The sequence below is a fragment of the Chaetodon auriga genome, chromosome 7, assembly GCF_051107435.1.
Source record: "Chaetodon auriga isolate fChaAug3 chromosome 7, fChaAug3.hap1, whole genome shotgun sequence".
Taxonomy (NCBI): Eukaryota; Metazoa; Chordata; class Actinopteri; order Chaetodontiformes; family Chaetodontidae; genus Chaetodon; species Chaetodon auriga.
Genome location: NC_135080.1, coordinates 2,880,100 through 2,903,034, shown reverse-complemented (window position 1 = coordinate 2,903,034; position 22,935 = coordinate 2,880,100). Strand labels below are relative to the sequence as shown.

The following is a 22,935-nucleotide window of genomic DNA, read 5'->3' as shown; positions in this document are numbered from 1 at the left end:
TGGTACGTTTGGTTTGGTTTTGCTCACTTTGGGTCCAGTTCACCCCTTAATAAGAGGAAAGTGAATGCACAGGTGAGGCTGGATCAGTACAGCCTTGCAGCATGTGCAGAGGGTTACTACAGATGGTGAGAGCGTGATAGCACCAGAGGTGCCTGAGCTCATTAAGAAGCAGGACCATACTCCGGTGCAGAGCAGGGAGAGGGGAGCAGTGAAGGGAGGGAGGAGGGACGATGCAGAGCCTGGACTGAGATTCTTCACCTCAGTGTCACTGAGATGTGATGATTCTCTGCCGCCGGAAAATGGAAAAATCATAAATGCCGTCTTTGTGTGTGTGTCTGGACAGCAACAGAAGATCTGTGTTGCATTAGTGAAAATAAATGGTGGCATGTAAATAATAAGCTCAGGGGTTGTTCAGAGGCTGCAGGCTGCCGCTCCACACAGGAAACAGGCTGGAGTGTGGCGCCATCTCCCTGTCACAACGGCTTATTTCTCCGCTGCGTTTCACTCAAAGGAATTTCTGCTGGCAACGGACGCAGAGATTTATAGACTTGGGATTAACCACTATAGGTTCTTGATGCCAACATTTTGTGCCGACATGCTGCATTATTTAAATATGACTTTTGGCATGCCAGCAGATCCTCGCCGCGGAGGATTTCCTGCAGAGCTTGAGTCACGGCGGAGCTGAAAATCCACTGAAAAGATCGTGAAGCTCGTCATGAAACTCTGCACTGAGACTGGACCTTAATGGAAGGACTAAATACTTCAAAACACTGATTTTATTGAGCAAAAAAAATATATAATAATCAGATTTTCTACCTCTTTCTATCAGTGTGTTCAGGGAGATACGTCCATCACATCAGACATGTTACGACCATCTGATGTTTACTAAAATTAAAATTATAACTTCCACCCAAACCTTTTTCAGATCATTAGAAAACTACCAATGTGTAAATTCTGCACTTGCTTATTGCACAATTGTTTGCACAATTTACAAGCCACAGTTGGAGTTACAGCACGAGTTCAAGTTTCATTCCTGCTGGATGAAATCACTGCTGTAACAAGGGATGAGAGGAAAATGTTGTGCTGTACTGGAACACATGCACGGACCAACTGCAGGACAAAAACACAAACAGGTTTTTTTCATTTCCTTGAATCGCTTTTGGAGTTTATTTTGTAACATGATCTGAGTCACGTGTAGCCATGAGTCATACGTGACTCAGATCCTTAAGAGGAAAACCATGAACGTTATGTGAAAATGAACCTTTATACCGTCTTTATATCACCTCTGCTCCTCTGAGCCTGCTGCCAAACCAGCAATCACTAACCAGGTTGTGTAAATATGTACACAAACAGCAACACGGTGTGAGAATAATCTCCACAAAAAAATCTTGACAGACACCGGATGGAAATGCAGAAAATCCCTCTTTGTACACTCATGGATGCCTGCAGCTGCACAGTCTTTGTGTGTAAAACTGTCTCTTTCTGAGCTCGAAATGATGAAAGCGCTGGCCTTCCAGACGCTGGGATGAATCCACTTTATGATTCCTGTCACTATTCAATTGATTCAGGATGTGTTCTTTTTTCTGAATGCAGTGTCCTGCCAAGGCAAGCCTCGCATTACGCAATCTGTCAACAAGCTGCAGTAAATTAGTAGTAAAATGGCTCTCAGGCCGGTTCACAAGGTCAAAAACAAACAAAGTAAACATGAGACGGCGCAGTGACGACAGACTAGTCGTCATCAGTTTTGCTTTTCTTCTTCTTTTTCTTCTTCTTTCCAGAGGCCTCCACGGCATCGCTGTACAAAGTGTCTGCTGGTTCACATTTCACTGTGACCTCCTCCACCTTCACCGTCACACTGGGTTCCAGGCCCTCCTCCACCTCCGCTCGCTCTCTGTCCTTCTTTTTCTTCTTCTTCTTCCTCTTCTCCTCCAAAGCGCCGCCCTCCTGGATCACGTCTTCCTGAGTTTCAGTTACAGACTCCACTTTCACTTTCACCACCTCCGACGACGGCTCTTCTCGCTCTGCCTTTAGTCGCTTTTCTTTCTTTTTCTTCTTCTTCTTCGCCCTGCCATCCTCCTCCTCCTCCTCATCTTCCCCCTGCCATGTTTCTTCCACGAATCGTTTGACTACCAGGGGGCGGAGAGTTGTTGACGAGGGCCCTGCGGCAGCTCCATCTGTCTCACTCTCTGCCACGCAGGTCAGCGTGGGGGTCTTACTGCCAAAGGGGTGGAATCGCTGTTTGAGCCCCGGCGGTATGGAGGGCGCTGGAGCAGCAGGGATGACCTGAGGGGCCTGGTTGGTGCTGCTGTCTCCAAAGCTCTCACACACATTTAGCAGGCCTGAAAAAGGGGGGGCTAAAAACATGCCATCAGAGGACTGCTTGTCACCGGTGAGCAGGCAGAGCTTTGAGGTACCGTGGGTGGATGCCAGGAGGCTGTAGATCTGCTGGCTACTCCCACTCTTGGCTCTGCCCACAGCAGCAGGGACCTTCACGGTCTGGAGACCTGACAGGGGCACCTTGATGCCACTGAAACTGGATGGAGGGAGGAGAGGCGAGGTTAGGCATCGTTCACAGAAAGCTCACTTCAGAAATGTACACCATCATTTTGTGAGACTGCTTTGAATTTGGGGAGCTCTGAGGCTTCACCATGAAGTGTGTCTCCAGCTCCACCTGCTGGCCACAAAAGACATTTAGAAATCTTGGCATTTCCCATTATTCTGTCATTGTAGCTTCCAGCCTCGGTTGTCCTCTCTTTAAACTTTACGTGGTCTCACTTCAATTTATTGGCACAATTTATGCAGCCTCGAGAGATTATTTGAAAGCAGTAAAGGGAGAGGGTGTACCCACCATTCTGGGTTAAAGCTGGCAGGAGCTTTAATGAGCCATAAGTCACTCTTGTTGTCCTTCAGACTCTCTGTGAGAGTGCTGCTGCAGGGTTTATGGCAGAAAGACACGAAGTCAGCAGGACACTGGTACCTGGTGGTCTTCTCATCTGTGGGTCCAAACAGCAGGCGTTCATTATGTCACCAATAAAACAACAACAACACTGACAACACCGCACATTAGAAATGATATGTTTCCTATGGCACCAAGTGGTTATCATAGAAAAAACACAGATTTTAATGACTGGTAAGATTTTAATGTCATGTCTCCTTGGCTGAAATGTTGGATGACACACAGAGATGCAGCCAACGCTTTGACACACAAACACACACACAGGCACAGCATCACAACTGGACTGGCTGCACATTTATACTTGAATATATCTATACTATATCATTCATGACAATATTTTCTGTTGTTTTAATGAGCCGATGGCTGCAAATAGAGACAATAAGCCTAAAGAAGAAGCAGAGGAAGAAGACAGTCTACTGCACTGTGTGTTATTACTGTATTTCTGAATGAAACTGCCTTCGTAAAGTGGTTTAACTGAACAAACCATGAACCAAACACCAGCTTTGTACACGAAATGCGTGTTAACTTACCGGTTTCTTTTAGCTTTACAGGTGATTCTGTAGTAGGATTGTCCGCCTCATCTTCGCTTGATGAAGATGATATGTCTCTCGGCATTTTTATATTTAAAAATAACTAGACTTAACTGAAATTAAAAGTTTTCTACCTCGAAACGCATGGCTACGGAGGAGGCGCATGTGTTGGCAACAAATGAACTCTGACCTTTATCTCCTTCACTTCCGTGTCAGCCTTGGTTGTAGTTCCTACACCATGCACGGCGGGAAGGTTTGCATTGACACGCTCAGGTAACGGAAACTCAAACACCCATAATGCACCTTAAAGGTTACGTAACGTTCCAGCGTCCGTCTGGGAAGCAGTTGACAGCGGTGAAGAGCAGGCCGAAGTGGACAAACAAAACAAACATATGAAGAAAAGAGCGAAAACAACTTAAAAGTTTGATCTAATTTTATGTCTGTAGAATGTGTAATATTGTTCTAAAGCGGTTTGAAGTCCGTTAACGTAGAACAAAGACCAGCAAAGACAGGGCGTGCACCTGTCAAAGATAAATAGGTTAACTTGCTAACGTGTGCTAGGAGGTTAGCAGTCTAGCTGGCTCGTTGAACCCGCGCAGGTTAGCTAGCTTGCTAGCCAGCCATGTCGTCCCCGTCTTCCTCCAGGCGCCAGTGGTGCTACCTGTGCGACCTGCCAAAGATGCCGTGGACTGTGGTGTGGGACTTCAGCGAGGTGGTCTGCCGTGGCTGCGTGAACTACGAGGGAGCGAATCAGATTGAATTCCTGATTGCGAGCGCCCGACAGCTAAAACGAACTCACGGGATGCAGGATGGTAACGTCAGGTCACCTGGTCCCTCTCCCAACAAACACGGCACATCTGGCAGAGGAGAGGCGGCGGCAGACGGAGGCAGGCCGCACACCGACCGCTTCGACAGGGGAGGAAGAGGAGAAAGTGCCGGGTCAGCTATTCGAGTGCCGCCCAACGGGTTGCACCGCGACGGCCAGCCGCCTCAAGAAGTGAACCGTCAGAGCCCCAGCGGCAGCCGGAGACCCATGCTAGGTGCTGCCATCCCTCCCAGTCTAGTAACTCAAAGTATTGCAGGGATTCCACATGGGCTACTGGCAGGTATGCCCGCGGGTCTGACCGCCAGGACAGCCCCCATGAACAGCCCCATGATCTTCCCTGCCCCGGTGCTGGCCGAGATGAGCCGCAGACAGCTGGGGATAGGGATGGGGATAGCCCCCTTTATCACTCCAGAGCTGGAACGAGAGCTCAGCTCGTCCCAGAACCAGCCCAAGATACAGACGCAGGTCCACTCTGCTGTGGCTGGCAGCAGCACCAGCAAGAGCACAGGTCTCCCTTCTTCATCCTCATCCATGGCTGGAGGTGTGAGCCAGACTAGCCCCAAGCCTGCCTCATCTCCAGCCAGGCAGCCTCGCCCCCTTGCCTCGAGGTCCGGAGGGGAGCCCCTGGGGTCCAGCAGCTCAGCAGAGGCGGCCACCACGGCGGCGGCTTTGCCCCACAGCGGTGCTTCTGAGCTGGGATCAGCATCTGCCAGCAATACGCATTCGACTGGAAACACTCTGTCCTGCACCTTGTGTCATGAAAGGCTGGAAGACACACACTTTGTCCAGTGTCCATCAGTGCCAGGGCATAGGTTTGTGCGTTTGCTGCTTTTTTGTCCTGTTAAGGTAGTTTTATGTGGAGAACAGCCTGAAACACTCTGTGAACTGGTTTCAAAGTCATTTCTTTTCTTGTTACACTTTCTCTCTATGTCTAATGTTTTTCTTCTGTACAACAAAGTAAAGAATCCAGCATTTTAGTCCCTAACTTATTGCTTTAATAACTATACGCAGTTGTATTCATGCATCACTGAAAGCTGTAATAACTTGTCTTCTCTCTCTCCATCAAATTTAGGTTCTGTTTCCCCTGCACGAGAGTGTACATCCAGAGCCGGCGGGGCGATGGAGAGGTGTACTGCCCCAGCGGAGAGCGCTGTCCGTTGGATAACTCTCCCAACAGTCCCCCTTGGGCGTTCATGCAGGGAGAAGTCTCCACCATACTGGGCACTGCTGGAGCAGGACCTGCGTCGGCCCCTGCGCCTGGAGCTGGGACCGGACCTGGGCCGGGAGCTGCAGGTGCGTCTGGATCTGGATCTGGGAGTGGATCTGCCAGCGGAGCCGGAGCTGGAGGTGGAGACGTCACCGTCAAGAAGGAGAGAGAGACGTGATGGTGAATTACAAGGAGACCAGGACCCAACAGGTAGGTCCAAGTACATCCGAGCACCTGTAGTCTGAAGTCTGGCAGCATTTTGCGTTGTGAGACCATTTTCTAAGAAAGCACCATAGTTAACGCCATCTTCAAAATGCCAGCCTCTGGTGCAGAAGTTAGTTTTATTTCAGTTGATTGGGCATTTCTGTACTTATGTCATCAAACAAATTATCTTGAGTTATCGATTTCCCAAATTTTCATCATTCAGGCTCTTCAGGATTATGTGAAGAAACTCATGTAAATATTAGATAGATGGATGACAGGAGAGCCAGGAAGGGTCCAAAATGACTGACCGGGCTTCAAAGATGTATGAAAACATCTTTATTAGAGGCAGTCATCTGTTTGTGTGCGAGTATATACGCCTGATCCAGACCACACAGCTTTGACATGGTGCCATCTTGTGTGTAATTTCATGCTGTTTATCTATTTGCTTTTTGTTGCCTCAGAGTTCTATCACACACCAGAAGGAGATGTCTGCACTGGACCGCTGAGAGATCCAGAAGAGAAGCGACACAAAGTCCAGAAAGCCTCCATTACACAGGTCTTAACACCACCCACTCACCACTCACCACCAGACCTCGGCAGATATCTGACTACCTTCACGCATCGTCATTGTTTTTTTTTTTTCCTTTCAAAGCCACGTTTGACTTTTCCCACTTTCAAGTTAAATCCTGTAGTTCTGATGTGACGAGAATGTGAACATTTCATTAATCACATTAAATTTCCCGATGCATCCTGTGCGCTACAAGATCACCAACTCTGCAGATCAGTCCTGTGTGAAATGCTCCATCCAGCAGAGACAGTGGCTGACGTACCGAGCGTAACCGTGACGACGGCCTTCATGATGTGCTGCTGGAACCAGACGTTCGGGGCTGATCAACAGCTGAACAGTGGCTACTTTTTGTGGAGTTACTGGTAAATCTGCCAGTTGAAACAGCTGACCATGCCCAGATTAGCGCTGCCAGCTAGCTGCTGTTAGCAGCACCGAGGCTGCACCAGTTTTCAACAAGATGGTCTCACTTTTCTACAAACAAAAGCATATTTCACCATCACAATTATTTGAAAGATGGAATCACATACAAAGTATTCACACTGGAACTTGAATATGCACCTTAAGAAAAAAACAAACAAACAGTGCCAACAGCACCACTGAAACGTCTGTTTCTCCATATGGCCACCAGTGTATTAATACATAATTGGCATTGGTTTCACTGGCTAAAGGGAGCTAGCGTAGCTGTAAAGGCAGCTTGTTAGCAGACCAAACACGGGGATGTTCTTTGTTTGAAATCGCAGAAAGTAGCCATGGTCCAGTGTTTGTGGTGACGGTTCACTCAATGTTGCGTTTGCACAGGAAAGCTCTGAAGCTTGTTTTGACAAATCCAGCACGAGTGTTGAAGCAGCAAAACAGTCGCCGTGGTTGTCGGTGTCTTGTTCTAGATGAGCAAACTGTTGGCTGGCAGCGTTCAGGGGAGCTCAGATATCAGGCTGTTTGCTCTGAAACGCAGGCTGTTGTGAGTTGGAACAGGCTGGAACTTAACTGCTCCGGACAAAATGCCGTTTTCTCTGCCAACGCTCTAAATTCAACATCTGTGCTTCTGCAAATACGATTGATAAACTCCCGACGTGAAACTGACAGTTACGATGACAAAGTCTACCTTCAATTTAAAACGCATCTTGTTTTTATTGACTGAATTCATGTCCTGGTGCACAATCCTTTTTTTTTTTTTTTAACAAATGGAAAAAGTCTTCACTAAAACACCAAAGCATGCAAACCGACATGAGATGTGGACAGAAAGCCAGTCGAGACGTTTCTCTGTCCGTTTAAATAAAGTTGAGGACGTTCGCTGTGTAGAAACGACGAAGCATCGAGCAGCCGCAGAAACTCTGTTTAAATGCTTTCATACACGATCCAGCCCAGCCTACATTTTACCCTGAATGTATATGGAAAGATATCTAAAGATAGGCCTAGGACTATATTTTATACTAGAATGTTAAATGTTATATACTCTATAGATCTATAATAGTATATATATGTGCAATCCTTCGTCATAGTATATGCAACAGTTTGGAATACGTGATTAAAAACGACTGCGTATCATTTCTCCAACCTTTTTGATTTTTGAAGCGAGGATCCACCTAAAAGCAGTCTGATGCTCCCAGAAGTCGGAGTGAAACGTGTCTTCACGAGCACACGTTCAGTTTTTGTCAGTGTTGCAGTGAAATTGATCCTGACTTAAACAAACAACCTCCAGACTGTGTGATCCGGTTTGTCGTTTTTTTCAGATTTCATCTTCCTAAATTGAACAATCCAATCACACATGACAGCAGAGCAGCTTTTTGGTGGATTCTCCCTTTCGTGCAGTCTGTACTTTGTCTGTACAGACGCACAGACAAACCAAAGCTACTTTATGCCCAGACCGATGTTTCTGGATGTAAATGTTTAAGGAAAAATACACATTGCTATATTTCTTGGCCAGGTCTTAACCGGTTTTCTTCATCAGGCCGTTACAGTTTACAGGCCCGTGTGGTCTACTGTACTTATGGGACGTCACACAGAAGTCTGTAGTATTGAGCAAATACTTATTCAGACCTTCTGTAGTGTCCCACAGATCAGGTCTGCTGAAGAGAAATATCTTTGAAGAAGTGGAATTTAAGTTGAATATGCACTGATACATCATGCAATCTCCTGTTAAGTGCCTTGTTAAAATGTTTACCGTCTGTTTGTGTGTCTGGGAACCTCAGGGGAAGTAGGAGTGCAATGGCTTTTTTTATTGTCCCGTCAATGATTAACCTGAATCTGTTTCCCTTCAGTCGCCATCAGACGGCTTTTGCTTTTATCTGAAGCCTTTGTAAAGTCAGCCGGCCGTGCGTTGTCTGAAAATGGTCTCTCCCCGCGTCTCTCTCTCTCTGTGTTGAGTTTCTTTTCATCCATGTGTCATTTTTAGGTTGGTTTTATTGCAGCTTCATGTACAAAGTAGAAACCAAGAATAAATGGGATAGAAACTTGTACTTGTTTTTCTGTTTCTTGACTTTTACCACTGAGGTTTAATCAAAAGTATGTATGTAATCAAGACCCGTCTGATAGAATTCTAACGACCTGATGTCTCTGATCTCTGTTCTTTGGTTGCTTGCTCATCACAAGTGGAACAAACATGCGATATTCAGCATCGTGTCTTATATGAAATAATGCAGGAACATTTCATGCATCTGGTGTCTGATCTCCTTCGAATGTGTTTGTTGTCAGTATTTCCACCAACGGTTTGATTTCATTGGATTGAACCTTGCATTGTGGTCATGATTCAGCAAAGTCTTCATGTTTAAATGTTAATCTTTCTTGATTTCTTCTTGAAAGTTAAGACCACAGTCAAACCTCCAACCTTCGAGCTCCATCTTTTAAATTTAGGTGAATTCAACCTGGTTTAAAACCTGCAGGCTCACGTCAAGTGAAATGACTTCTAGTGGCCACGCGATGGCGCTGTTGACCTCAGCAGAGGCCGCTTGGACAGATGATCTTTTTATCATCTTTAAGCAGATAAAGGAAAATGCTCGATGTCAGAAAATGCTTCTAAGCAGAATGAGCTTTCAGGTTTTCCATACAGCTCGGCCACCTGCGGGAGGTTTTCGGTTTCCAGACCCTGCTGATAAACGATGAAGCTGCTTGTTTTTATAATGAAGAAGAGGAGAGAGGAAGGAGGGCGGCGTTTCATTATTTCATTATCCCTCCGCTCCTCTGGTGCGCCGATCTGTCGTTTCCTCCATTAGTCTTAACTCATTACAGCCATTGTTAAACCAATTACAGAGGTGTTAATGGACGATTGAGCCACATTGGAATGAAAATCGGCCCGCAGCGAGAGGATGTGGTTAAATGTGTGCTGCAGAAAACATGGGACCTTAAAGGAGCGTCACACCAATCAAAGAGGTTATGGTCCAAACACAGAGCTCATCCATCAGCAAGCGGGGAAAACAAGTAAATAAGCCAAAGAGCCTCCATCACCCGTTTTTATGACTGTCATACAAGTGACACCAGGAATCAAAACGCTCATCTACTCCATTTATTTTCTAAATAATTGGAAATAAGTGTAGTAGATGCAGAACACAAAGCGAATCCCCCGCAGAAAAAATCTAAATTTTATAAATCTGCATCCAAAACAATCAGAATTTGCAGGTTTTCTTTGTCCAAAACAACGTGAACGCGGTGCTGAAAGTCTGGATGTCGCCTTCCCACTGGCACCTGAAGGCAGCACAATTATAGATAATCTAAGCAGTTAATGATGCAATAAAAAATAGATGTAGTGGAGCTGAGAGGCCGCTCTGCTGTCAGACTGGATGGAGAAGTTCAGCTATAAATCAGGATAAAATGCACTGGAGGGGAGCAGCTCTTCATCCCCGTGTGATGCTTTTATGATCCTCTTCCTTCTGTGGAAACTTCACACATATTTTTTGTTTGTTTTCTGTAATTATCATGTCCAGAGGCCGGGGGTCAGAGTTTACTAACCTTTATTATCTCCAGCTACATAACTGTCCAGATGAAAAAAAAGCTAATCTCCTTCAGGCTTAATTACATCATTACAGACACTGACGTGTTAGCTCATTCCACGTGTTAATCGACTTGACAGCGTTTTGCAAACAGGCGATAATCTCGGAGTCTTTGCAGGTGATGTTCTGTGGAGAGTCTGATTGGCGAAGTCACACGGAGCTGCAGCTGGAATGTGACGGCATCCGTGAGGGCTGGATGGTAAGAAAACATTAAAGTGACTGATTATAGGACAATAACCACCAATACAAATCCAATCAAGTTTCCTGAAGGCGCAGTGTTCGTGAAGGCAGCACAGCCAGACCTCTGCGTGTTCATGTCCCAAAAACTTTCCAGAAATCAAATGTAAACCCGCGTCTTTTTACTGGGTTTCTTCGTATTTTGGTGCATCTGCGCGCGGAAGTGCCATCCTGTTATTTCTTATTTCCTCGAGATCTTTTCTCACAGTCTAATCCCGTCGACCTCCCGCCTGCGCATCAATTACATCTCCATTGACTGGCCATTAGGCAGAGGCATTGACATTCACGGGCCTCCGTCTGCACCAGGCCTATGTGTATTCCACGACACAGGAGCCCGGCTTCATGCATCACACCGGGATTACATTATTTATTGAAGTTCTCTGTGGCGTCGGGTCGCGAATGCCCCTTTGGAGAAACAAAAAAAGACGATGGAGACGTGCTTCTCATTTCAGCGAGCCAAATTTACGCACGTGAACATCCAGGAAACCTTCAATGAGCCAAATGGAGATGAACAAAATTTAAAGATTGATTAGTGAGTGACGGCGCCACGTACTTTACTTTCTTTACCATAATGTGTTTTATTTTATTTTTTATTGATCTTATTTTACCTGTTGATTTGATGTTTAATTCTGGGAAGGGTCATCAGTGGGAACTTCTTCTATTCCGTGTGGACAAATATTTCCCATATAGTCGTAGTTTTTTTGTTGTTGTTGTTGTTGTTGTTGTTTTGTTTTTTGTTTTTTTTTTTCAAGCTCATCAGGAAAATATTATCAAAACCCGGAATCTGAAAGTTTGGCAGTTACAACAATCAAGGCCCCAGGCAAAGTGTTAAAAGCTTCATAGCCCCAGAGAAGTGATAGCCGAGGGAATTAACGACTTTCACGCCCCTCACCACACACACACACACACGCACACACACGTACGCCCGCACGCACACACGTCACAAACTGCCTCCTCACCTCAGTAAAAGTAGTTCAATTTTTTGCAAATTGAAGTAAAATATTCCGTCGATCTTGTGGCAGAATTTCACTTTTTCAGACGTTTTCTAATTTAATTTCCCCAAACCTGAAAAATGAAAATTTATTCCAGAAAAGTTTAATTTGATCAAGTTGTTTTGGGTTGAAAGGAGGTGACTTTACTGCATTTTGGGTCAAATTCGTTCATCTTCTTATAGAAAAAAAACATTCTTTCATAAGCTGTGTGATGTGTGACTGTTGGCCACATTAACGCCCAACGCTCTTGAACTGAGCTGCTGTCTGAAAGCAAACCCTCTCAGCTCTGTCTCTGGAGGATTATGGGACATGTCTTTCGTCCGGGTGGCCCCGGTGTAGCCGCCGGGCCAATATACAGCACGCCAGGGGGCCACATCGGCCTTTTTGCGGGGCCCTTCCTGGATCCTGACACGGTATTCAAATGTGAGGAGCGGGGCGGGACCCACCGGCACCTTATAAGAGGAGGGCGTCCAGCTTTTTCTACTGTATTTGCGCGCTGCACCTCCGCCTGCCGCACGCCGCGTCCCGGACAGAAAGAAAGGGGCCAGAAGAAGAAGTCAACATCTGCTGAGCCATAACAAGATTAAACTTATGAAACAATGGATGACTGACAAATAAGAAATATTGACTTTACTACTCGCAGGAGCGCCGCGTCACACTCTCCTCACACATCTGTGACTCTAGATTTTTTCTCCCTCTTTCTTGGTAAAAGGGAGACACGTTTCTGTTTGGATTTTTTTTTCCCCGAAAACGTCCAACTGCGAAGGATTTGATATTTATTTTTGCTCCATACGTGTTTTTAAATTCTGGGCTTAGATAGTCTTTCTCCTCCAGACTTGACTGGTGTTGGGGATGTTGAGCTCTGTGAAGATGGAAGCCCATGATCTACCAGAATGGAATACTTTCTACAGCGAGGCCAGTGAGGTAAAGACACGATCACACCTCGAACTATCACTTCATCACGCTGTTCATATCTCTTTTTGTTGTAAACTGCTCGGTAAATCTCGGGTTTTCCTTGGAAGTGAAAAGAGAAAATTGGCGAACATTTCCAGCGGAACGAAAAACGGCTGAAAAGCTTTTAGAAAAACATTACAAAGATTTAACTTTAAAATCTTAAGCTCCCGTGGAAATATTTCAGAAGTACCGTAAGAATTAAAATAACTTTAAATTCGATCGAATGACACTGAGGCGCTTTTTTTGTGTGTGTTTTTGGACGAATATGAAAAAACCATCTGGAGAAGAATCCTTCAAAAGGGCCCCAAAAATAATTCAGATGTTTTTCTTCTGTAAAATTAGGAACATTTTTGAAAAATAAAAAAACAATAACAGGTATTTTCACAAGCCACTAAATTATTATTCGATTTAAAAATGTTAATGAAGTCGCTGATACTGATGTTCTAACCGTAATTCTAAATATTCGGGGCCTTTTTGGAGGTATTTGCTCATCAATAGATCCTCTTCCTTTGTGTCCCCGCAGCCGCCGAGGTGTTGCGACAGTTCAGGTGTAAATGTAAAAAGACTTTTTCTCTCTCACTAATTCAATTAGGGTTGATTCCATCAGCAGCGTCACTTCTCACCTCGGCCTGATGAAATTAGAAGAGTCTGATAATATTTAACCAACGATGAGTAAACGGGCCGAGATACCGTCTGTCCGCCTGGATTCTGTTTTTCGATTATTCCCCCTCATGTGTGACGCTTTCCGAGATTTCCCCTCAAAAAAAGAACTGAGATATTAAACATCGAATTATTCATCTTTGACGAAAAAATCGCACATCGAATTCCTCCAGCTGCGCGTTAACGTTTGGTGGACTTGTTTTTTCCACGGAAGCAGTGGAGGAGGCCGTCTGAGCCGAGGGGCACCATGACGCGCTTTTTACGCATTTTCAGGTTAACATCGCCGTGTGAAATCCATGTCCTCTCCGCGCACTGAGAGCTTCATTGTGCATTGATAAGGAGGCACTTTTTAAATGCAGAGTTAAACCGCTTCACTCTCCTGTTTAAACAAGATTTTAATGTACTAATTCAATTAATATCAGTTTAAAACTACGGAACTGTGTATGTTCTCTGTTTTCTACATTTTTAGAAATAATTAATTAATTTTATTCTGTTACTCACACTGACTGTAATTGTACTTGCATGTATGTCCATGATATTTCCTTCCCTGGTCAATAACCAGATGTTGTGCTCCTCTTTCCTCCAGATGTATTCCTCTCCCAGCACTATGAACTCTGGTCTGGGCTCCATGGGCTCCATGGGCACCATCAACAGCTACATCAACTTGAATCCAGCCACCGCCTCGCCTGCAGGCATGAACATGGCGTACCCGAGCTCCAGCCTCAGCAGTTCCCCGCTGGCCTCCATGAGCTCCGGGCCCGGTCACATGTCCCTCTCCCCAGTGCCCTCCTCCCTCAGCTCAGGCCCGTTAACCCAGCTGGGCCCCGCTGCTCCGGGCTCCCTGGGCTCCTTGTCCCACTACCAGAACATGGGGCAGTCCATGAGCCAGCTGGGGTACCCCACCACTGCAACCCTGAGCCGGGCCGGGCCCAAGGATATTCCCCCGAAGCCCTACCGACGCTCCCTGACCCACGCCAAGCCGCCATATTCCTACATCTCCCTCATCACAATGGCGATCCAGCAGAGTGGCAGCAAGATGCTCACCCTGAACGAGATCTACCAGTGGATCATGGACCTGTTCCCCTACTACCGCGAGAACCAGCAGCGTTGGCAGAACTCCATCCGCCACTCGCTCTCCTTCAACGACTGCTTTGTGAAGGTGGCTCGCTCGCCGGACAAGCCGGGCAAAGGCTCTTACTGGACTCTGCACCCGCAGTCAGGCAACATGTTTGAGAACGGCTGCTACCTGAGGCGCCAGAAACGCTTCAAGATCGAGGACAAGATGGCGAAGAAAGCAGGCAAGAGCCAGGAGGGCTCAGGGAAAGGAGGCCACAGTGGAGATTCCCAGATGGAGGATGACAGCCCCACAGGAGGGTCAGAGGGAGCCGACTCCGCCCACTCAGACAACTCTCACCCGGGCTCCTCCGACGACCAGCCGCACCCCCGAAACTCCCTGGTTCCTCTAGACTGCCCGCCGCTGTCCTCCTCACACCTCCACAGCCCGCCTGTCTCCCTGCCCCCCTCTTCCTCCACCTCGTCCTCCATGCCTCCATCCTCCTTGTCCCTCTCAGCCACCTCCTCCTCCTCCTCCAACCTGCTCCTCCATTCCCAGTCTTTAGTGGGTAACACCCACCTCCTGCCCAGTACCATGCAGCACCACATGGACCTACAGAGTGACACTCTCAAGTCCCTGGACCCCCACTACAACTTCAACCATCCCTTCTCCATCACCAACCTCATGTCCAACGAGCAGAAGATGGACCTCAAGTCCTACCAGGACCAGGTGATGGCCTACAACAGCTACACCGGCAGCTCACCTGTGGGAGCGAAGCAGATCTACGACAGCCCAGGGCCAACCACCATGGACTCAGGCGCTTACTACCAAAATCTGTACAGCCGCTCGGTGCTCAACGCCTCCTAATGTGGACACTCACCGCCCCCACACACACGTACACACTGGTCTGCAGAGGTGAGCAAAGATGGAGGCTTCTCTTTCTCTCCGCCTTTTCTAAAATGGACACCCAAGCCCTCTTCATCTTCCTCTTTTTTCTCGGCCCCTCTCTGGCTCACGTCCAGTGGCCTTGGAAGAGACTCACATCTAAAATGGCTGCCGTGTAAGAGGCAGATCTTCTGCCAAAACTGACGAACATGGAGACTGGTTGGTTACATGGAGGACAGAGAAGGGAAGCCGGACGATTGGAAGTCTTAAGTGATGAAGAAGACATTTGACTGGTCTGTGTGGAAAGGAAACAGCCAACAGAAGTCCGTACCTGTCGCAGCAGCACTGCACATGGTGAAATTGGCTTTGTACAAAATGTAAATAGAGGTAATGTGGGGGAAAAGGATATTTGCATTTATTTATGAAGGGAATAAAGTTTAATATATCTTGTATAGTGCTCTGTTGACCAGTTACAACCCCAGCGTGAGGTTTTTGAATCCAAAGAAGGCGAGTTTCAGGTTACTGCTTCAGGCAGGTGTTACTGCAGTTTTTGGTGTGTTTGTTACAGCATTTCACACTACGTTCCGTCATTTCTGTCAGATCCGTCAATGTAGATGTAGCTCATGAAGTCTGTACTTTGGTCGATATGAAGAAAATGAAGCCTTTCTGTCCTTGCTGGAGCGCAGAGGAAACAGAAGTTGAAACGTCTTCTGCAGCCAGAAGGAAAGAGGCAAAGTAACTGTGGTAAAGACTAAAAAAAAAAAAAAACATGTCATGTTTATGTTCTTCATTTCCCACAATCATTTCCTGTTGTTACCTTGACAAGAGCGTTTAAACCAAATGCTTCTCAGCAGCCTGTCATGTTTTGAATAGCTGGTGAGGTGCAGGGGGAGTTCAGTCAGTTACTAAAACGGCGGAGTGGAGGAGAGATGCACTACGGGAGGATTTACATACAGTACTTTGCACTATGGAGCTCCCACTGGCCAGGTGGGCTGATAGTGTGTGTGTTTGTGTGTGTTACAACAATACTTAGGAACTCCCCCCAACGCTGTCAATGCATCAGCTCAATGGGATCAGTGTAACAAAGTCAAAGGGTGTCAAATAACCCTCAGTGTCCAAAAAGTGCCTTTTCTTCAAAACGACTGCTGATCTGATAAGAGATCAATATCGATGATGTAGTGAAGGATTATTCTGAAAACCAGCGAAGGACGCAGAAGCTTCAGGTCACACGATGTCCTTTGTGGAGCATTTTAGTTTCAAAGAGAAATGTCTTTTATTTAAGCTATGTTGCTTTTCAAACTTTGAAAGTGTGCTGATATAATATATTGTTTTTTGTTGTTGTTGTTTCTGTTGGTTTAAATGTGATTAACATGATTCATGTTTCATTTTTCTTATTAAAAAGGCAAAAAATGTGGGGAGAAATGGTGCGTTTGTTTTTCTTTTCCGTTTATGCACAAAGTGTTTCGCAACTTTTCAAGGACTTTATTGAAATTTCATAAAATCCTAAAAGGCGACCATCACATTAAAATCACAATCATGTCATGCAAATTTTAAAAATCTCAAGGTTTAATAATCTTTAAGCCAGTCGATGAAACACATGCTGCACTAATAAATTGCTCTTGTGAAAACCAGGCAGATATAAGTTTCTACGTCACGGCAGGAACTTGACGACTCGGCCAATCAATCAATCGCGGCTCTTTTTTCACCTGGCTGACGAGGCGGCGCTGCAGGAATAGCAGCGTCTTGTTGAAACAGCTCCTGACCAAATGACTGTGGTGTGTGACATGTAGGGCTGGTAGACTAAACACTGCTGGATCACACTGAGAGCCTCAAAGCAGACCTCTGCACAGGCCATCGGCACACACACACACACACACACACACACACACACACACACACACACACACACACACAGCGAGGCCCGGACCACTCCAAAAACTACTGCCCTGCCTCTGACCCTGCACTAGAAAAACTACCAGCAAGCCAGCAAAACACAAACAGGGAGAAAGTCAAAGCAGAATATTTGGCTCTTTAATCTTTACCTCTGCGGCTCCTCCTGCCCGGTCCGATCACTTCCTGTTGATCACAAACAAACGTCAAACACTTCCTGTTCACCTCAGAGGAGCTTTCCTCTAACGCATGAAAACCTGCTGAATCACTATTGTTCAACGTCAGAGAAAAAGACGAGATACTGACACACATGAAAACATCGTGAACTGGGGCTTTTTCCTGAGCCGTCCTCATGGTTCCTTCTCTTCACAGGAAAACAGTTGATTATTGATCGTGGTTCCTGCAGCTGCCCTCCCCTGGCCTGCTGCTCCCTGCCCTGTCGCCAGGCCTCCCGTCTACCTGTCTTTCTGCATGTCCGCCTGTCTGTCCGCTGGCGGTTGCTCAACCCGGGCCCGTGTTGTCGCAGTCACGTATTTGTAGCTGCCTTTTCTTCTCAGTCACGTTAAGCCCAGCAGCTGTGAGCCCCGGGCAGCGCAGCGACACACAAACACACGCTTACACTCGACATGTGAGCCTCACTGTTTAACTTCAGCTTCGATCAATGAATCTCAAAGCTAAGGAGCACATTATGGTGCCTGTTGCTGGAGTAACCCGAGCCTTTTTCTGATAATTTCTCCCTTTTTATGATACAACATCAATACACGGGCCTCTAAAAGAGCCCAACACACACACACACACACACACACACACCTCAAAGAAATGGTTACTGAGTGGGAATCTAAGGCAGTTCGTCACCTTGCATGCACAATAGTCCCTTCAGAGCAGTTGGCTTGATAAGATAGGCCAGCACTCGCCTGATACAGTCTCCACAGCTACAAAGACACACACACACACACACACACACACACACACACACACACACACACCAGCCTGCTCCAGGTATGACTAACCTGGCCAGCTCTAAAATGTCACTGATACGTCCCCTCGCAGTAATCAGGTGACCACACTGATAGTGGTCACATTCAGTGCAGGCTTCTCATGAAGGAAAACAGATTAGAGTCTATCCACAGATAACATGCTGTGGTTGAGCTTTTTGAAGGAGCAACAATGCAACAGTTGGTGTGACCCTTACATTCGTAACCTTTCAGGTGTATTCTGTAACCCTCAGCTGACCCAGTTTCCAACCGCGAGCTTCTTAGAAAATCCCGCCTGCTGATAACAGTCTGGATGTCATAATAAATGAATCTCCTCTCACAATCGGCCAGAATAACCTCAGCTGGAAGATATGAGTTTGTTAAAGTTTCAGTGATTTCTGTCTTATCCACACGTTGTTGCTGTTTTTTCATAAATGTAGAGGCTGATCTCATGAAATCTAAATGTTGTCTTTGTCAGCATGGGAAGGGAAACACGGCGCAGTGATGCTGCTTTTTCACATCAACGTCACAATCATTTGACCACGTGAAGCCGGTTTGTGGACTGTCGAACGGGGATCTCCTGTGACCTTCATATGAAACCGTAAAATACTAAAAAATGGAGGAAGCCGTGCGTCGTTTTGGCCATGACTGCCTCATCACTGCGTCTGTTTCTTTATGAAATGCAGACTGTTTTGGATTTTCTGCAGACATCCAGAAGAGGAGGTCGCTACACGGTTACAGCTTGGTTAGCTTTAGGCTCAGCAGTGGCTTGGTGAGGGTCTGGGAGGGTTTTGGATTCAAATGAAACCAACGTGTCGTCTTCTCTCCAGATCCAGAGCCTCATTTCTCCCAATGTGACTTTTGACAGTTCATATTTCATTTCATGACCTTTCTGTGTTAACAGTGTGTTCACCGTGATGAAGATCAGTGTCCTTAAAGGTGCAGCTTTTGATAAATGAGCTCAAGGGAAGCAGCCACAAAGCACAGCTGAATTCTCAACATCAGCACTGGATGATTCTGCAAACTGATTCACCAGATTGAGTTCAATAACAGTGTTTTTAAGATACTCTCTTTCTTTAATGTCCGCACATGCAGCTATGGTCTGGTTAAGTTTGGGATATTGGGAGCACTGGGAGAAATCCAGGTGGGCAGCCCACATCCTGCCTACCACTGGTTTTGTCATCGCTGTCAATATGATTCACTTGGCTTAAGTTTACTCACTCATTTATATTCAGTAACTCAATTAATTCTCCACTTAATCGATTTAGAAAGAAACTTCAAACTTTTGTCTAATTTTGTGATGAGCTGAAGCAAAGCGCTCATTCTAACAGTGACAGTCTTTCTCATCATCTCATATGATGACAGATGAAGATGTAAAATACAGCTTTAGGTGAAGTGAAGGCAAACACTTCTGGTGGGAAAGACTTCCCACAGATAAGATCTTATCAAGTCAAATCACTTTGTGTCTCGTTTTGCATAATCGCCGTCACTGAGAGTCTTGAAGGAGCTTTAAAGAGCGTCAGTGTGGCCTTCGGACGTGTGTGAGGGCGACGCTGTTGTCATGTTCAGCATAGTGGATACTTGTCTCCTGAGGTGCAACAGTCTCTCAGTTTGCCCCGTTGAACACTTGATGACAGCTGCCCTCAGGCTGAACTGCTGGTGACAGCAAATCCAGTGTGGAGCCTGCGAGCATGCACACCTGCACAAAGAGCCTCTGTGCTGTTTCATGCAAAATATGACATATTTTCTGCTGTACTTTATGTCTAACCTTCATGTCATCATATTATAGCCACTGGGATCTCTGTGGTACTTTAAGAAGCTGCTCGCTCTGCGGGCCAAACACGCTCAAACTGTGTTTCAGCAAACAGCTTCAGCTCTGACTTTGACTGAAGAATAAAACAAAAAAGGCCCGAATGAGCTGACAACTGTGCAGCAGTGCAGTGAGGATTTCTCCATTTAGCAGGTGTTTGATTCTGATCTCATCATGAGAAACTGATACAAGCATGCACTGAAAGAAAGAAAGAAAGAAAGAAAGAAAGAAAGAAAGAAAGAAAGAAAGAAAGAAAGAAAGAGAGAAAGAAAGAGAAGGGTGGTGCGTGTTTTCAAGATGTGCAATGCAAATGAGGCTGTGCATCCTGGATCCTGTTAGGTGGATCTACTGTTTACACTTGTTATTGCCTGAGGAGAGGGAGGGAATTGAAGGGAGGGAGCGAGAGAGGGAGAAGGAAGGGAGCACTTTCAGTTCAGCCCTCAGGTTATACTCTCCCTTTTTTTGAAAAATAGATGGGTTGGATAACAGACAGACAGCTCAGTTAGTTAGACAGTAAGACAGTCGGTCAGGATCTGAGACTGAAAGAAGCATGTTTTTCATCAGACACTGTGGGCTCCACCAAACACTCGGTTACATGGAGCTAATAATGATGATGAATTATGTCTGTAGCACCTGAAACCGGTAACATGAAGGTAATTAGGTCTTAGAATTAATCTGAGGCAGTCAGAAAGACAGTGACAGTCGCTGCTAAACGGGGGGGTTGACAGACAGTTTGTCAGTTAAGCAGGCAGACAGACAGTCAGATGGACTGCAAAGAGACAGACAGTTAGACAGACTGCAGCTCGTTAAGAAGAAGAAGAAAGACAGTTCATAAGTCAGGGAGAGCAAGCTGAGCCCGAGCTCTCAACAAATTTATACTTATTTGTCTAAAATGGTACAACAGGCTTTCAACACACTGAAATATGAACAGGGACGACTCAGTGAGGTGTTTTTAAATCAGTCAATCAACAGAAAATCAGTCGTCAAATCAACAAAAATGCCAAACATGTCCTGGTTAGAGCCTCTATGATGTGAGGATCTGCTGCTTTTTTCTGTTTCATGTGATTCATTTAGTTGATTCATTCATCAGTTTGAGCCCTGAGATTTTAGATTTGTCACAATCCTTCATTTCAAACAATTAACTGATTAATCAGATGAAAACAAACATTAGGTGCAGCCCTAAACATTGCACTTAGTCACGATGAGGCATTATTTTGTACTGCATCTGCGGCAGGTGAATAATGAACAGAAAGGAACCCACAGACGCAAACCTATTACAAATACAGCAAAATGAAAGAGAGTGAGACGATCAGAGGGAGTGTGTATGACAGACGCAGACAGACAGACGGACAGACGGACGGACAGACAGACAGAGACAGGCAGACAGACAGGCAGGCAGACAGGCAGACAGACGGACAGACGGACAGACAGGCAGACAGACAGACAGACAGACAGACAGACAGACGGACAGACAGGCAGGCAGACAGACAGACAGACAGACGGACAGACAGGCAGACAGACAGACAGACAGGCAGACAGACAGGCAGGCAGACAGGCAGACAGACAGACAGACAGACGGACAGACAGACAGACAGGCAGGCAGACAGGCAGACAGACAGACAGACAGACGGACAGACAGGCAGGCAGGCAGACAGACAGACAGACAGACAGACAGGCAGACAGACAGGCAGGCAGACAGGCAGACAGACAGACAGACAGACGGACAGACAGGCAGGCAGGCAGACAGACAGACAGACAGACAGACAGACAGACAGACAGACAGGCAGACAGACAGGCAGGCAGACAGGCAGACAGACAGACAGACAGACGGACAGACAGGCAGGCAGGCAGACAGACAGACAGACAGACAGACAGACAGACAGACAGACAGACAGAGCGCCACTGGCCGGCAGAGGCACAGATAAGCTGTTGGACTTTGCTCTGTCGGCCGTGGGTGTTGCAAAGAGACCCGAGATAAAGCTGCTGGCCTGAGAGACGAGCACAGAGGAGGCGGCTGATTATATTTAACCTGACTGTGTGTGTGTGTGTGTGTGTGTGTGTGTGTGTGTGTGTGTGTGTGTGGTGAGGGACAGACAGGGAGAACAGTATCGATCAAAGCAGGACCATCGACTCAGGGACACAACAGATGCATGGCATTTTAAAAAAATGACAGCGGGCGGCCTCGAAGCATCATCAATAGCAGGTTAAAGGTCAGGGGAGCAGGTTTCTGAGAAGGTTGCTGGTTGTAATCCCTCAGACACAGCTCCTTCTTTGATGTTTGTTAATGTGCCCCGGAGCCAAATGTTTAACTTCAGCTGCGTGCGAACGTTTCTGTACTCGTTTTAAATTAGTAGAAGTTCAAAGGGACACAGACAGAAATTCATAGTGACATCTCATGCAGACGTTTGTGATCCAGCTTGAATAATTAAATGCTAACGTGATCCCTCATTAGCTAAATTCATGACGTTTGCTCTATTTCCTCCTCTGCTTCTTGTCCCTGTTGTAGTTTTCTTTGCTGCATCCCATCTCTGTTTGCACTGACCCAGTTTCCCTTCAGGGCTCATTAAAGTTTCATCTTATCTTATCTTAATTTCCGTGAGTAACATTGTCTCTGTTATGATTACACACAGAGCACCTGCTGGCACTCTGTAACATGATGCGTGGCAGATTTCAAAATAAAAGTCATGCGGTTTTGAAAAGCATTGCTTTGTTTGGTGTGTTGTCTGCTCACATCGAGCCTCCAGTGGATCCAACAGCGATAAGAATCTGTCAGAGGTTAATACGCTGCGTTACAGGCCAGACTCCTGCTTCTCGTCTATAGTTCCAGGATGTTTGGATATGCAGCAGAGGAGGTGTGAACTACAATATCCTCAGGACATGGTACTGCGCTCTGCTTCTCATCAGTCTGTGGGGAACCTCGGGTTGGCTGTAATGATGTTGGGCCTTGAGCTTGGCGAGTAGCAGCAGATGGGAAACCACCATCACCAGCTTGTTTGTATCGCTTAATCTTTGGTCCACAAAGCCACCTTCACTTCCAAGACCAGAAGGATGTCAAACATCCTTTCTGATGTTAAATCCACTCCAACATGCAAACTAACTCTAATCACTGTGTTGTTCCTCCCCAGGCGAAGCGATTATTCCTGGAAACCCCTCATCATTGGAAAACTGCCCATAATTGCACTTGACAGTTACACTGCCGAGATAC

General features: G+C 46.2%; 3 protein-coding genes across 3 annotated transcripts; 2 read left to right on the top strand and 1 right to left on the bottom strand.

Moving 5' to 3' along the window:
- Positions 1–1,146: 1,146 nt before the first annotated feature.
- polr1g (RNA polymerase I subunit G) lies at positions 1,147–3,677 on the bottom strand. The gene is made up of 3 exons (XM_076735653.1): positions 3,487–3,677; positions 2,849–2,993; positions 1,147–2,533 (listed from the first exon to the last, which is right to left on the bottom strand). The coding sequence occupies exons 1-3, from the start codon at positions 3,569–3,571 to the stop codon at positions 1,729–1,731; spliced, it is 1,035 nt and encodes a 344-aa protein (XP_076591768.1). The 5' UTR covers positions 3,572–3,677; the 3' UTR covers positions 1,147–1,728.
- A 122-nt stretch (positions 3,678–3,799) lies between these two features.
- irf2bp1 (interferon regulatory factor 2 binding protein 1) lies at positions 3,800–8,746 on the top strand. The gene is made up of 3 exons (XM_076735652.1): positions 3,800–5,124; positions 5,385–5,729; positions 6,185–8,746. The coding sequence occupies exons 1-2, from the start codon at positions 4,109–4,111 to the stop codon at positions 5,695–5,697; spliced, it is 1,329 nt and encodes a 442-aa protein (XP_076591767.1). The 5' UTR covers positions 3,800–4,108; the 3' UTR covers positions 5,698–5,729; positions 6,185–8,746.
- Positions 8,747–12,015: 3,269 nt separating this feature from the next.
- foxa3 (forkhead box A3) lies at positions 12,016–16,377 on the top strand. Its single transcript, XM_076735425.1, has 2 exons — positions 12,016–12,427; positions 13,704–16,377. The coding sequence occupies exons 1-2, from the start codon at positions 12,356–12,358 to the stop codon at positions 15,036–15,038; spliced, it is 1,407 nt and encodes a 468-aa protein (XP_076591540.1). The 5' UTR covers positions 12,016–12,355; the 3' UTR covers positions 15,039–16,377.
- Positions 16,378–22,935: the final 6,558 nt, after the last annotated feature.

Coding starts and splice junctions, on each gene's coding strand:
- polr1g (XM_076735653.1), bottom strand. CDS start 3,571: ATGCCGAGAGACATATCATCTTCATCAAGCGAAGATGAGGCGGACAAT. Junction 2,994..3,486: donor TGTAAAGCTAAAAGAAACCG/GTAAGTTAACAC, acceptor TTGGACCCACAG/ATGAGAAGACCACCAGGTAC. Junction 2,534..2,848: donor GCCAGCTTTAACCCAGAATG/GTGGGTACACCC, acceptor CCCTCCATCCAG/TTTCAGTGGCATCAAGGTGC.
- irf2bp1 (XM_076735652.1), top strand. CDS start 4,109: ATGTCGTCCCCGTCTTCCTCCAGGCGCCAGTGGTGCTACCTGTGCGAC. Junction 5,125..5,384: donor CCATCAGTGCCAGGGCATAG/GTTTGTGCGTTT, acceptor CATCAAATTTAG/GTTCTGTTTCCCCTGCACGA.
- foxa3 (XM_076735425.1), top strand. CDS start 12,356: ATGTTGAGCTCTGTGAAGATGGAAGCCCATGATCTACCAGAATGGAAT. Junction 12,428..13,703: donor TCTACAGCGAGGCCAGTGAG/GTAAAGACACGA, acceptor TCTTTCCTCCAG/ATGTATTCCTCTCCCAGCAC.